Source organism: Paramisgurnus dabryanus, chromosome 22 (assembly GCF_030506205.2).
Source record: "Paramisgurnus dabryanus chromosome 22, PD_genome_1.1, whole genome shotgun sequence".
In the NCBI taxonomy this organism is placed as follows: Eukaryota; Metazoa; Chordata; class Actinopteri; order Cypriniformes; family Cobitidae; genus Paramisgurnus; species Paramisgurnus dabryanus.
The window spans coordinates 13,203,854-13,219,767 of NC_133358.1; the positions used below are offsets into that span (position 1 = coordinate 13,203,854).

Below are 15,914 nucleotides of genomic sequence, written 5' to 3' on the forward strand. Positions count from 1 at the left end.
CAACATATACCACAATATTAGCAGAGGGACAACAATAACAAGTGTTTCTTTCGTCCCGACAGGATCTTCTCACATTTAAACTCGATTTACTTTTATTTTGAAAAACTCTGAGAAGTCAAACTTCAGGATGTGTTAGAGCACTAAATAACCTATGGATTGATCAGTACTCCAACACATGAAACGAAAAACACAACACGTTTATTAACATTATTTGATTAACATAAACTGTAATTATTCAGTTCAATAAGAAACTATGATTGTTGTTGAGACTTAGTTATTCAGTCTAAATCTTTCCAGACAAATCACAAGAAACCTCTACCTTCCTGCAAACAAATGGAAATGTCTAGATTTTTTCCATGTTATTTTTAATGCCTGCATTGAAGTAATAAATGAAATTCGTCAATTAACAGCCAAAATATGCACCACCTTATTTTTTTAGCGAATGTAAAGGGTTGGTGTTTTTTTGTTATTGCAAACTGCAAAAGTAATACAATGAAAGGTTTCAACATTAAGCTATTAAAAATTTTCGCTGTCTCTGATAATCGTTCACATCAATAGTGCAATTATTTGTTATTAATAAGTCATACCGATACATATGCATGTTCCTGACACATTTATGGCATATTACCATCCATTCACACATATTACCATACCAGACATATTTTACATCTATTCTAATTGTTGCCCAACCATATGTTGTGAAAGCAAACACTATTAAAAGTTTCTCTTCTTAAAATGTTAATACAATGTCGATAATTTTATCTGAAGACTGCTAATATAATACTGCATCATGTCAGTGCGCAGAAAAAAAGTCCAGAGGCATGTCAATCATTTCCTGTGGATTTACTGTGACGCTTCTGGTGATCTGCAAGCTGAGCCCATGTGTTTCTTGAGTGTGTGTTAGAAATCAGGCCCTTTACTGTAGGTTGTAGGCTTATGGGCAGATGGACGTGTCGCACACACCAGGTGACCCAGGAGAACCTTGCTGCCCTCGAACACCTGGCTTTCCGGATTGACCCGGTGGTCCTGTAGGACCTGGTATACCAATGCCATCACTACCGCGAGGACCCTGCATCCCTGTGGTTGTCCAAAGAAAATGCAAAAGTCTTAAAATAACAAAAATCTTTTATCACATGCTGAATATACATCTATGCAAAACAGATTTGTAAGATAAATATTACATTTTATTTAAATTGTTATTTTTAAATAAACTGTATATTGTAAATCTGTCTGTCGTTTGTAATTTATATTTTATGCATTTGGCAGACACTTTTATCCAAAGCAACTTCTAGTGCATTAAATATATACATTTTTTCAGCATGTTTGTTCCCTGCAAAGCTTTGAGCTGCTAACACAATGCTATTCTTTACCAATTAAGCTACAGAAACAGTAAAGTTATTGGAAATACAGAGGGTAAACAGAATCCGAATGTCCTAGTCTCAAACCCGTGCCCCTCGTGTGAGCTCAAGGGCTCTAATGTGTTTTGGCAGAGCCTCTTAACACCCATGCTCTTGAAAGCGAAACAGATGCCTCAGCTATCTTATATAATAATGGCACTGTACCTGTGTCTCCTAGAGGTCCTGGGTGTCCTGGCCTGCTCTCTCCTTTACTGCCCTTAATTCCAGGCAGACCTGTGTAACCTAAAAGAATGCCAATCACAGTATTGAATTAAAATTCAAAGCCAAAGTCCAATGCTTTCCACAACTCTTATCTTGCATCTTTGTCACCTTTGAGTCCTGGGGGCCCTTGGATACCTGGGGGTCCAGGGTAGCCCTGAGAGCCAGGTCTGCCGGAATGACCGGGAGGCCCACAGGAACCTTTAGGCCCTGGAGCTCCAGTTTGTCCCGGGGGTCCTTTAACAATTTCAGACGGAGCGATACAAAACTGTGGCACCATTTTCGGCAGTAGCTCGAGCAGCTGATCTGGAAAAAAGTTGGAGGTTATTGGACACTCCAAGACGCCATAGAATGCATTGAAAATTCATTGTTCCTTTTTGCCACATTTTTGTACAGTATGTTTCTGGAGAAGCCAACCGTGACCCTGTCTGTCCAGGCTTAAGTCTTATAATCCAATGAGTTTAGGTGTATCAAATTTTGACATTTAACATTAATTTCAATCTTTGACATGACCTCACTCGATCAATATTAAATAAATCGAGGTTATATTTCACAGGATGCTCTTTACATTATGTAAGATAATTTTATGTAGAAAACAGTAAGGCACAATAGCTGTTTTTTTTACAAACAGGTCAAAAAATGTTGGATTTTGCTATTATGGTTTCATTGTTAGGATGTTGTGTATACAGGCGGTAAGGCAGCTTATTAAGTTCTGAAGCAAAGCTTGTAAGTAGACCACAGGGAAAAAATACAATGATAAAAGAATGCATGATATGACCGCTTTAATACAAAACTGAAAAAAAGTAAAAGCTCAGCAAATGTATTTAAAAATAGCTACTTTATAGCCCACTTGGGTTTTATCAGCGATAACAGCTTTAATTGGTTGTCTCATAAAGCTTAGTTCTTTATGCATTAAATTTATAAAAATACATCTGACATCATATCAACGTTATATTATAAATAGAACAAGAGGAACTGCCATGGCCATTCACAAGTACTGACCTTGAACAAGGTCGTATACTTACTTCTCAAAACGTCCCCAAAGAGTTTAATCAAATACTCATCAGATGGAGGTTTACCCTGGAACACAGATTGAGTGACTCATTACATTGTGTCTGTACATGAAGAACACATTTAGCTTTTAAAGACAAGGTTTCGTAGATAATAGCAGAAGAAAGTCTGTGTAGACGAAATTGCGCAGTCTGTTCCTGTACTCTAGCCCCATCCCACACCACACTTTGTGTTTATTATTTGGATATTTGTTGTCAAAGAAAATACATGATGAGTATAATATAAATTTAATAGATGGACTTACAGGTTCTCCTTTATTGCCTATAGTGCCAGGTTGCCCCTTTGATCCATCAAGACCTGGATTCCCACATGGGCCAGTTGCGCCAGTGCGCCCCATGTCCCCCTTCTGTCCGTCTGTACCTGGTACTCCACGGTAACCTGGAATACCTTTCTAATAGATAAAAACATCTTTGAGATGAATGGATTCCAGTATGTGAGGTACATAAGATGTATTTAAAACTTTTCTAATGTAACTACTACAGTTTAGCCGAACTCAGTTATTACATTACATGACAACAATAAAGACCAAAAGAAAATTTACAAATACTTTTACGAATTAAACGCTTTACAATGTATCCCATATTTCATAGTAACCAAACAAACATTATGAAAAATAAAAGAAAAATTTATTTAATTTAATGCAACAACATTTATCTTTCTTAAAGCGATGATTCAGCCAAATATAAAAATTACCCTATAATGTACTCACCCTCAAGCTATCCGCTATACACATGTCCATCATCAACACATTTGGAGTTATTTAAGTAAATGGCCATGCTTTCCGTGCTTATAATGGGGGAAAACAGGAATCAGGAAACATCTGACTTTGAAGTCCAAAAGTGCATTCATCCTTCACAGAAGTAATCCACACGGCTCAAAGGGGTTAATAAATGTCTTTTGTGGGTAATCGATGCGATATTGTAAGAAAAAAATCCATATTTTAAACTTTACAAACTACAATAACTAGCTTATGATCACCACACGACGACGGGGTAACTTTGATATTTGGCTGGAGTATCGCTTTAAATACTTGATGGGTCCATGTTATATGTACACTGTACTGCATCTATATGCATAGTAAATATATTGCTTAGAATTAATTTTCTCTTTAGTAGTGAAATTCTGTGTTATTTTAAAGGTACTGTAAACAGTTTATTTGCATATGTCAGGTCTTACAAATGCATAAAATGACTGTCCTCTAGTTTACACAATAATATCCAGTTTTCCCCTGGGGTTTGACTCCATGCAACCAGCTTTGTATAACTGTCAAGTTGTCAAATGTAAATGCTTTGTGGCCATGCTTCAAAGGGCTTTCAAGCGCTCTGTCGTCCCCTGTTACTCTCTTAGCAGGCGGGGCCGATCTTGTTTCTCATGTAAAATACGGTGGAAGGGTTTAAATGTGATGGAGCTCTGCAATTTTACAAACCTCTCCTTTGCTACCTCCGGGTCCAACGTTGCCCTGGTTTAGAAAGAAATAGAGACAGCAGAAATAACTTTTATGACAATATTAGGGAGAAGAGACTACTTTAAACATAGTTGCTCAATAGTCACAGTGTGTGACAGGAGGAAAAGACAATGATTCCACTTCAAACTGATGCTCCCCCTGGCTAAAGGAAGACCCTGAAATGATTTTTAAATCCTGCATGTGTTTGCCAATGGACTAAAGATATAAAGCACATGGATGTCTAACTTTGAAGTTATTTATTATTCACAAAATCTTTAGGGATGATTATGCTTTAAGGGGCAAAGTGAGTTCAGGTTCGTATGCAAGCATTGTGGAGGGATCACTAAATAAAAGTAGACACTTTTTTGATGTAATCCATCGGAAAAAACATCCAGTGCGTAGTGAACACACACACGCGGAGCATTGGGCAGCTATCAATGCAGCGGCCGGGGAGCAATTGGGGAAAAGGTGCCTTGCTCAATGGCACCTCAGTCGCAACCTGTCGACCACATGACTCAATCCGGGAACTTTTGTGTTACAAACCCCGACTCTCTAACCATTAGGCTACAATTGTAGAACAGTCAATTCCAAAATAATTGCCACCCTTGGTAAATATAAGCAAGAGGGCCGTGAAAGTAAATCTGTTTTGTTTATCATTTTGATCTTATATTCAAACATTCGAATACGAAATATGTAAATATGAATGGGATTATGCTCCAGAACAATTTAAATCATAAGAATTTTTAGAGGTGCCGATAGTTACAGCCAAAGTTTTTTGAAAAACAAAATTTATTTTATAATGCGATTTCCCCAACTTTAATTTTTTCTAATGAATGTTGTATTTGTGTGTGGTTTTTATTTTTAATTATAGATCAGATGGATACCCAATGCAGATTTATTTTCACAGCTGTGTGCCAATTATTTTGGAGATGACCGTACATCATGTTGTGTTTCATGATGTACGGTCATGATGTACAACAGCAGAGCAAGGTGAAGAAATGATGAAATGCTGTCCTCCACAATGTCCCGTATCAAATTGATTCAAGTAAATTGGTGAACAAATGGTGCATACAGTAAACTGGTTCACATCTGGATTCAGTGATTCATTTTGTGCCTTTAGAGAAGTCGATGTGTGTCATTTAGCACCATTTTTATGCATCTCATTATGTTTTCGAACCAGATGTATAAACATCCAATGCTATCTCTCATATCAATTCGTATGTATTTTATGAGGTGGCTAATTCGTATTAATTTATACGACCACATTCATACATTTTTGTACGATTTGCCTTTGCCCCTGTGGCACTGGGGTTAGGGTTGGGGTTTCATTGTTGTTGTGTCACGGTAGGAAATCCACTGTTTCCACCGTGTCATGTGTGTGTGTGTTTGTTTGTTCACTCACCCCAGCCATGTGCTCGTTAGAGCATTTCCCTTCACCTGTGTGTTGATTGTCTCGCTCCAGCTGTTCATCATAACATCACCTCCATAAATACTCACCTGACTTTCTGTTCCCTGCTAGATTCTCACTTTGTGTTCGACACTGTGTTGTTTGGTTGTTCCGTGTTCTGTTGGATTACGTTTACAGTTGGATGTTTATTGTCGTCGTCGTCTTCGTGTGGATGTTCCCGTGTTCAGCCTGGATTTCACCACTGCTTACCACTCCACCAACGTCGCACTCAAACATCAACTTCCACCGTAGTCTTCGCCACCATTGCCAAAGACAAGAACACCGGACTGTTACTTCCGCATTGACTCTCAATACTCTCTCTCTCTGTTTATTTTTAATAAACATTGTTCAATTATTCCCCTGCAGTTGTTTCCACTCCTTACGTGTCATTACAGAAGAATCTGGCCAACATGGAAGCAGCGGGGGAACAACCCATTTAACCGTTGGAGGAGTTTCTCCAGCGATCGTTGGCTAGGATGGATCATCAGGACAAAGCAATCGACGATATGCGGAAGGCCGTCCATGCAATGGTGGCGAAAGTGTCCGAGCTCTCCCAGCGATCTCCACACACCACGCTACCCACTGCGCCACCCACGCCGCCCGCATCATCTTCACCTCCAGGGGGTAGTTCTTTTCCAGAACCCCGATTACCCATCCCAGATAAATATTCCGGTGAGCCCAAGTACTGCCATACATTTCTCTCACATTGCTGTCTTCACTTTGCCCAACAGCCCCGGTCATTCTTGCTCGAGGAAACTAAGGTCGCGTTCACGCTCTCACTCCTGACCGGCAAGGCTGCCCTCTGGGGGACGGCGGTGTGGGAGAACAAGGACATCTGCTGCTCCTCGTTCACCCTGCTATCCCAGGAGATGAGGAGGGTCTTCGATCGCTCCGTCGCCGGGAAGGAAGCCGCCCGTCTCCTCACGGAGCTTCGTCAGGGGGAGCGGTCGGTTTCGGACTATTCCATCGAGTTCCGGACCCTGGCGGGCTGGTGGATTTGGCGATACGGGTCGACGCTCGACTATCCATTGCCGCCCGTAGGAAGTCCTCCGCCACATCCCAGTCACGTACCGAGGTTTCCCATCTGTCCAGCGAATTGGCCATCCCCAGAGTCTCGCAAGGCCCTGCAGAGATTTCTGGGGTTCGCCAATTTTTACCGGCGCTTCATTCGCAATTACAGCCAACTAGCCGCACCTCTGACCGCCTTGACTTCCCCTAGTTTGACGTTCAGGTGGTCAGACGTGCCAAACTGAAAAGCTGCTTTGTTTCAGCTCCCATTCTCGTCACCCCTGATCGCTCACGTCAATTCATAGTGGAGGTTGACGCGTCAGAGGTGGGGGTAGGAGCAGTGCTTTCCCAGCGCGCATCCTAAGACGAAAAGGTTCATCCTTGCACGTATTTTTCTCACCGTTTATCTCCTGCGAAAGTTAATTATGACATTGGCAATCGAGAGTTGTTGGCTGTCAAGCTAGCACTGGAGGAATGGCGTCACTGGCTTGAGGGGTCGGGTGTACCTTTCATTGTTTGGACGGACCATAAGAATCTTGAGTACATTAGAACCGCCAAAAGACTCAACTCCAGGCAGGCTCGGTGGGCACTTTTTTTCGGACGTTTCGATTTCACATTATCTTACCGGCCGGGTTCCAAAAACATCAAACCCGATGCTTTATCCCGTCTTTTGAGCGTTCCAATCGCACTGCTACTCCTGAGCCCATTTTACCGGAGACCATCATTATCTCCGCGCTCAGATGGAAGGTCGAATCGAAGGTTTTGACAGCCTTAGAAGGGGTAACGCCCCCGGCTCTGTGCCCACCGAATCGTTTGTTTGTGCCGGAGAAGTTACGGTCTGACGTCCTCCAGTGGGGTCATTCTTCCAGTGTTGCTTGTCACCCAGGGGTTAGTAGAACTAGGTTCCTAGTCAAGCAACGATTTTGGTGGCCTGGTATGGCTCGTGACGTCCACGACTTCGTCTTGGCTTGTTCGGTTTGTGCCACTGGTAAGACTTTCAATCAACCTCCTGATGGGTTACTCTTACCGTTGTCTGTCCCTTCGAGACCCTGGTCCCATATATCGCTAGATTTCATTACCGCCCTCCCACCCTCTAAGGGTAATACGGTGATTTTAACCGTAGTGGACCGGTTCTCGAAGGCGACTCATTTCATTCCCTTGCCCAAATTACCATCAGCCAAGGAAACAGCGGTAGCTGTCATTGACCACGTCTTCCGGATACATGGCCTCCCGACAGACGTGGTCTCTGACAGGGGTCCCCAATTTGTGTCCAAATTTTGGCGAGAATTTTGTAAACTGCTAGGAGCAACTGTTAGTCTTTCATCCGGGTTCCATCCCCAGAGCAATGGTCAAACCAAACGAGCCAACCAGGATGTCGAAAGGGTGTTACGATGTTTGGTTTCCAAGAATCCTTCGTCCTGGTGTCAGCAGCTCTCAATTGTGGAGTACGCACACAATTCTCTGCCAGTGTCATCTACGGGCATGTCTCCATTTAAGTGTAGTTTAGGGTACCAACCACCTAATTTTGTCAGTACAGAATCCGAGGTGTTGGTACCCTCCGCACACGCACTAGTCCAGAGGGGTCACCGTACCTGGACCAGAGCTCGCAGAGCTTTGCTCCAGGCAAGGTCGCGCATCAAGGCCAAGGCCGATCGCCACCGGTCAAAGCCTCCCCGTTACGTCGTCGGTCAAAGAGTGTGGCTTTCAACCCAGAATATTCCGATGCGTTCCGTTTCGAATAAGCTTGCTCCCAAATTTATTGGCCCGTTTTCTGTTACCAAAATCATTAATCCGGTAACAGTGCGTCTGAGCCTTCCACCGGCATACAGGAGGGTTCATCCCGTCTTTCATGTTTCCAAAATTAAACCGGTGATTTCATCCCGTCTTAATCCGCCTGCCACGGTCCCCCCCCCGCCTCTTATCGTTAATGGGGAGACCACTTATTCGGTTAACCGTATTCTGGACTCCAGATGGAGGGGACGCGGATTTCAGTACTTACGGTCCGGGTTACGGTCCGGAGGAGAGAAGGTGGGTTCCTGCTCGGGACATACTGGATCACCGCCTTATCGATGACTACAATCGACAGGTAAAGCAGGCTGGGAACGTCAAGGGGCGTTCCTAGGGGAGGGGGTACTGTCACGGTAGGAAATCCACTGTATCCACCGTGTCATGTGTGTTTGTTTGTTCACTCACCCCAGCCATGTGCTCGTTAGAGCGATTCCCTTCACCTGTGTGTTGATTGTCTCGCTCCAGCTGTTCATCATTACATCACCTCCATAAATACTCACCTGACTTTCTGTTCCCTGCCAGATTCTCACTTTGTGTTCGACACTGTGTTGTTTGTTCCGTGTTCTGTTGGATCACGTTTACAGTTGGATGTTTATTGTCGTCGTCGTCTTCGTGTGGATGTTCCCGTGTTCAGCCTGGATTTCACCACTGCTCACCACTCCACCAACGTCGCACTCAAACATCAACTTCCACCGTAGTCTTCGCCACCATTGCCAAAGACAACAACACCAGACTGTTACTTCCGCAATTGACTCTCAATACTCTCTGTGTTTATTTTTAATAAACATTGTTCAATTATTCCCCTGTAGTTGTTTCCACTTCTTACGTGTCATTACATGTTGTTTTTGTTAATGATAATCGTACGTTTTTGCACAATAAACTTTGTATGAATTTATACGATTTAGCCAGCATCGTAAAATATGTACAAATTCTCATGAGAACAGGCTGAAATGTATGTGATTGTTAAAATAATAATAATGTAATATGAAAGCTTTTCTTACTTAAAAAAGTTAAAAATTAAAATGAGTAATATTTTCGGATGGTAGTGTGGCTATTTACCTTCTTTGGAAAAATAACTTCAGCAGTTACAAAATTGAAAGCCACTGTGCAGGAAAACTACAAATTATTATATTTTATCTTATTTACACCTTTTCTACGTTTGCGAGTGATGAAAGAGCTACTGTACAGTGTCGTTTTGTAAGTCAATGTCTGTGAGTCAGATTTCTATGAAGATGTGCTAAGCAGTAATTCCAAGAAATTAGGACCACATCCCCACCAAATTTACTTCATACTGTATTTCAGGAGAAGTGATGAAGAGAGAAGTTGAGGTTAAATCTCCATTCACTGAGCCAATACACATACTGGGTAACCGGTTTGAGTTTTATTTTGATCTTGATGACAAATTTGATCCATAACTCTAATATGATTATAAATTTAAGATTGCTTTATTGTTTTTTTCTCACTTTTGTGAGTCGCTTTGGATCTAAATGTAAAGTTAAAATACATTTTAATGGGTTAAGAAATTAAGAGTACTTGGAATTCTCATATCTAACTGTTTATCAGGAAAAATATACAGCAAAAAATAAATAAGCCTAACTATCAATGTTGACCTATTCGAGGGCAGTCCATAACAAGAGCCCCCTAATGGATGTAAGGTGTATGTGCACTTACTGAAGGACCAGGTGCAGCAGGTAACCCACTGTTGCCTTTCTGACCCTGCAAAGTTAAAGGTGTTTTGTGTTAGCTAGGGTGTCAAATGTTATCATTAGCATTCAATATCAACAGGAGGCTTTGGCATATAACTGAGCGTATAACTGAACTGAGATTGTCACGATAAAGTACACAAATCATAGCAGTAGCAGCTGGCCGTGTAGTTCAAACAAAGCAAAACTCATTAATATTCAGTTATTAAAGTGCTTATAGGCAGCGCTGTCTCTCTAAACAAACATGTTATGTTTACTGAAGCTATTAGCTAATAGCAGACATTGTTTAAGCTTTGTTTTGTATGTTGTTTCAGTCTTAGGGGCCGTTTAAAGAAGACACAATCTTGCATGCATCTGTGCTTTATTGAAATTAATGCTCTGTGTAAATTTGCACAGGATTGATGTTGCAAAATGCCTATTTTACTTGTTTATTTTACTTCATCTAGTTGCTGTATCAAGGTGAATGTCTCGTGTGTGATGGCCCAAACAATGTGCTTTTGATGCTTTGGAAACACACATTGCCGTAAGACAAAGCAAATATAGTTATAATATTTGTAGTATATAGCAACGTTATTTTATTTTTTACGGTTGGTAATTGTCTTGGATTTGAGATCTGAGATAGATTTAAATTTGAGTTGAAGTCAAATCCAAATCTTTAATGAATCATTTTTACAGTATATATCTCTGAACAGTTTTAAACGTTAAAGAGATCATAAAATGCACTGAAGGAAATTCTGGATTTTACCTGAATGCCTTTGCAACCAGCTACCCCTCTCCCTCCCTGAAAAATAAAACACATAGACATCAACTCAACCTTACTCCTCAGTAACAGAGGAAGATGATGTTATGCAGCATGTCAATCAAAGGCTAAGTGTCAGATATGAGCCGCAAAACCCACAGCTATAGATCAGATATTGTTCACACAAGCAGTTATTACCAAACATACTCAAACATATTAATAAAATGCATTTGTTACAAAAACATCCCTCCTGAATAAACCTGACATTATGTATATTCATATTCACAGGAACAATAGCATAGATCACACCTTACTGTTGATCTTAAAGCTTTCTGCCAAGATATTTGACTGTTATGCAGTGGCGGCCGGTGACTTCTTTTTTGATGTATGTAGCCGTCATGTGTGTGGTTCGTAATTTCAAAAATATGTGTTCGGTGCGTCGAGTGAACCTCATGTGCATCACGTGTCTTGTCAAAATAAGTGAAAATCTATCACATGTATGTCTTTAAACTAAAACTTTCCTAGTTAAAATGCAGACTATGTTTCAAAACACAGCTACCATCATAAAACTGGATTTTTCATTTGGGAATGATGTACCTCTCCAGATTATGAAGTCCAATATGATCAAACAGATGCTAAACATACATTAATGTATTCATCAGATGCTTTTATCTTATGAAAAATTCAAGGTAGCCTTAAACGTGTTTATAAGATGGTGTGTTCTCTTTGAATTAATGGCCTTGCCATTGTTAGCAATATATCTTGGTTAAAGGTGGGGTGCATGATTTTTGAAAAAAAAAAACACTTTGGAAAAGGGAGTCAGGCCGAGTACCAAAACACACTTGTAGCCAATCAGCAGTAAGGTGCGTGTCTACTAACCAACATCATTGCCTGGGTTGCGTATGTGTGGTGCGGGTCTATCAAAAGAAAGTCCAGATTCTTTTGGGGTAGGGGCGTGTTTGTTTAGGTGATTTCAAATGTAAACATTGGCTTTTAGAGATCATGCACCCTGCCTTTAACTTACTAAGCTTGCTATGTTTTCATTCATCAGAATTACCTTGTGTCCTTTAATTCCAGGAAGGCCCATAGGACCTTGATGTCCTGGAAACCCTAATTCACCCTGGTCACCCTGTAAGAGTCAGAATACATCAGAAATTAATCTTACCATTATCCTTATTTAATTTATGTAGGATATTAGTCGACAATTGTGTAAAAACTGTCAAATAAACCAATGAAAAGAACCATAAAACGTAACTATTACCTTTAGACCTGGAGCACCTGAAGAACCCGTACCTCCCTTATTACCTGCACAACCCTGAGCACAGACAGAAAAGTGTGTGAATTTAGAAACAAACGTGCACACGCATGCATAAAACAACAGACACGTTATATCTCTATTTTAACTCAACCAGAGGCACCCATTGGTTTCCAGAAACTGATAAAAGACTATTACTCACTTTAAACATTAATGAAACCTTAAAGAAAAAACTATAAGCTATTACAAAACCAGAAAGCTGGTGTGAAATGGTTTCTTAAGCATTCTTTCATAATCCATTTGATAAGAGCAGAATTCCAGGAAAAGAGCAAATGCAATCTCGGCCAAGCTATTCCCAAAAGAATCAGGTCGACGTATTAGCATAATTGCTAAAGGTGATGTTTGAATCAAACCAACCTTGGGGCCGACAGGTCCATCAGCTCCTGGGGGCCCTACGAGTCCTGGCGTGCCCTAAAGGATTTAAGCAGAAAGGATGCAGAATTAAATAACATCTGAGTGAAGTAGCGAAAACTGATAACATGGCCTCCTCTGTGGACTACAAATAGAGTTTCATCACAACCAGTGGAGATATGAAAAATAAACAAGGGTCACTTCACTATCAAAGTCTATGCCCTCCAAAGGATCACTTACAACACCTGTCGGGTTGTGTTTTGAATTTCTGCGTGATTATTGTTGTTGGTTGAATGTTAAATGGGGAACATCATCAGTCTTCACCTCGACTAACTGTTGCATCTGTTTATGTGCTATGTTTGAAAAAATAAATAAATAAATAAATAAATAACTTATTCAAGAAGATTTACAGTAAGTGAACGTGGATCCTTCATTTTAAACATTATCAAAAGTGTAATTTCCTTACCTCTGTGACTCTCAATATCTAATACACCACCAGGTGGCAGCAACACATCCTGTGAAAGATTACAGACAAAAGCCAGCCAAATATTTGTTTCTCACCAACAGAGGTCAGCCTAACATTGTTTACCCCCACTGCTCTGTTACACAGTTTCTGCACTGATCACTGGTTAACTTTTGACCTCTGTCCAAATTGCCCTTTTTCTTTTCTCACTCCATAGCTGCAGATCTGATGCGCGGCTCTACAGCTGCCCTGGATACGTTCCAATCCAATTTCTCTGAAGTATCCAATTTTACTGGGTCAGTTGACACAATAAGGAGGTAGAAAGGTAAGCTTGAAGTATCCCAGAGAGACGTTTACTCACTGAAGATCCTTTTGGTCCAGGTGAACCTTTAAGGCCGTGATATCCTCTTGGCCCCTAAAACCCCACAAGAGATGAGGTCGATAAAATCAGTGTAATGCATTGTGTTATGATTAAAGATACAATGTGTGTAGCCACAGCTTTATGTCTCTTACCTTTTGAAGAGTTGTTATGGGGTTGCTTGTGGTTTAACTTTGTGGTGTTTATTGTATTTATTTGATTGCTAAAGTGATTGTTTAATTAGTTATAGGCTACATTTTTGAGAATATGAATATGCTTATATATATTTTATATTGAAAGTGCTTATGGTGATTCATTGTTTTCTATATAAAATCATTGTAATCAGCGTAATAAAGATTAAGTCAAAATATAACCTTGATATCTTTAAAGGAAAAAAACACCGCTTTCATTATTTTACTATGTTCTTACCTCAACTTAGATGGATTAATATAGAGCTGCACGATTCTGTATAAAATGAGAATCACGATTATTTTGCTTAAAATAAAGATCACGGTTTTCTCACGATTGTCAAGAACTTTGTTAATTTTAAAGATGTACAATCCCTGAACATTAGTTTAACATTAGTTCCCTTTCAGTCGGTCACTACAACATCACGTCGTGACTGACGAATTGGGAACTCGCTTAGAGAGACGAAATTAGCTTTTTCGCTTCGAAAGCCGGCATTATCTGCTACTGAGAAGCTACTTTCTGCTCTTCTGGGAACGGTTGCTGAAGTTGGTTGACAAGCAGTACTACCACAGCGGACGCCGCAGTTCCACTGCTCTTCTTCATTATTTTGAGTTTCAGTGTGTGCGCTGCCTCTCCCTGTGCGCATCATCAGCTGAGCACCTATAGAGTGATTTCCCTAAAAGAGTAATACAGAGAGCTTTGTGTCTTGTTAAAGACAGCCACCCTCTCGTTTATTCGGAGATCAGCGTCCTTTTCAGGATAGCTTTTCGTCCGTGCGATCTTGGATGCGAGAAGTACAGGGGTTCCTGAGACAGTCACGAGCGCTGCACTCTGAGGCTGCGTTCGTGGGTTTTTTTTTGTTCTCTCTGTGAGAGCATGACCCTCTTGGATTGCGGAGACGACTGTCGTTTCTACGGGAACGACATCCGCGCCTTTGCAGTGCTGAACGCTGCCATGGTGCGGCTGCGAAGCGCTCGCAGGACGCTCTTTGCATCACTATGCTGAGCAGGTTGGGGGATGTGTCCTCCACCTCCCAGCCTCCTCGTCCTCAGCCGGTTGAGGTTCCGATGGAGACCGCAGAGTCGTTTTCTACGATTTCTGCCGAATCCATTGGACTTCCTTCTGATCCCGCCACTTCAGCAGCATCAGAGGGGGCCCCCTTTTCCCTCCGAGGCGGAGTTCGACCCGGAGATGGTGGCCGTGCCCGCTCGAGCGACGGAAGCGGTAGGGTTGGATTGGATTAACCCCCCTCCTCCTGAACCAGCCCGTCTGCATGATTGGTACTTCGGAGCTGCACGGGCCTCTCGGTCCTCACCTCCTGGGGCTTTCTTTCCCGACGGCATGAAGAGCTGACTCGAACATGGAATTCCAGCCATCTACGGCCATTCAGCCTCCACCCTTCACTTCCCTCGCTGATGGAGCCGCTAAGGGTTATGTCGGCATCCTTTCGGTGAGCGTGGGGTCGCGTCGCCACTGTGTCAGGCAGACGCTGCGCGAACACCGAGACTTAATGCTTCGGCATCTCGCTCGTTTAAGTCTGCGGGTCATCTGGGAAAAGAGCAAACTTTGCCCCGTGCAGAGGATCTCTTTTACTAGACTTGATCAATTTTTTGGCGTGTTTAACAGAAGCGCGCACCCAGTCAATCCGGACTTGCCTCGATTCATTTCGAGGGAAGAACGCGGTCCCTCTGAAACAATTTCAGAGGCTCCTGGGGCATATGGCAGCTGCCGCAGCTGTGACACCGCTCGGGCTGCTCCATATGAGACCGCTTCAACGTTGGCTTTACGATCGAGTCCCGAGGAGAGCGTGGCGCACTGGCATACACCGTGTAACCATTACACCTGCGTGTCAACGCCCCGCCGGCCCACGGCCCACTCCGGGAAGATCTTGGCCTGACCCTATTAGTTATCACTAAAGTGTGTCGTGGGTGAGTCGTGACTTTGCTGAATGTGTACACTTGATACTGTGCAGTGTTGTGCTGTGTATTTGTTGTCAGGAGCCATTACAGTGAGCTGGCCGTGAGAGCAGACGCCGTGCGGTGGGCGAAGTGCTATTTATACAGTACATCTGCTGTGCAGTGGTTGGTGTAGAGACTGGTGTGGCATCACGAGCCCCTGTCGTGGAGTTGGTGCAGTTGGTGGTGGATTATACTGAAGGCCCAGACCCTGGTGTGAGTAGTTCGAATGCTGATGTGTATGAGAAGGAAAGCACAGTGTGTGTAGAAGTGTAGTAACCTGTTTGTCACGGAGCCTCGTCAAGGGTGCGCCCCTGTCCAGATCTCTGGAGTTACACATACGGAGAGGAGAGGGAAGCGTTCGGCTCGTCGGTGACAGTATTCCACCCCCTCGTTGTGATTGAGGACTTGGAGGTAAAAACCACAAGAACCCATCTCACCACGGGAGGCCTGTGAGTAGATCTATC

General features: G+C 42.3%; 1 protein-coding gene across 1 annotated transcript in view; it reads right to left on the reverse strand.

Annotated features, from left to right (window-relative positions):
- The window catches only part of LOC135785266 (uncharacterized), a 127,272-nt gene continuing 111,358 nt past the window's right edge, over positions 1-15,914 (reverse strand). Inside the window, exons 18-29 of the mRNA XM_073813123.1 lie at positions 13,307-13,360; positions 12,489-12,542; positions 12,078-12,131; positions 11,874-11,945; positions 10,823-10,858; positions 10,046-10,090; positions 4,114-4,146; positions 2,932-3,078; positions 2,642-2,696; positions 1,728-1,922; positions 1,563-1,640; positions 1-1,077 (exon numbers count right to left, since the gene is read on the reverse strand). Of these exons, the coding sequence (XP_073669224.1) occupies positions 935-1,077; positions 1,563-1,640; positions 1,728-1,922; positions 2,642-2,696; positions 2,932-3,078; positions 4,114-4,146; positions 10,046-10,090; positions 10,823-10,858; positions 11,874-11,945; positions 12,078-12,131; positions 12,489-12,542; positions 13,307-13,360 (966 nt within the window). The 3' untranslated portion in view covers positions 1-934. The remainder of the gene's footprint in view (positions 1,078-1,562; positions 1,641-1,727; positions 1,923-2,641; positions 2,697-2,931; positions 3,079-4,113; positions 4,147-10,045; positions 10,091-10,822; positions 10,859-11,873; positions 11,946-12,077; positions 12,132-12,488; positions 12,543-13,306; positions 13,361-15,914) is intronic.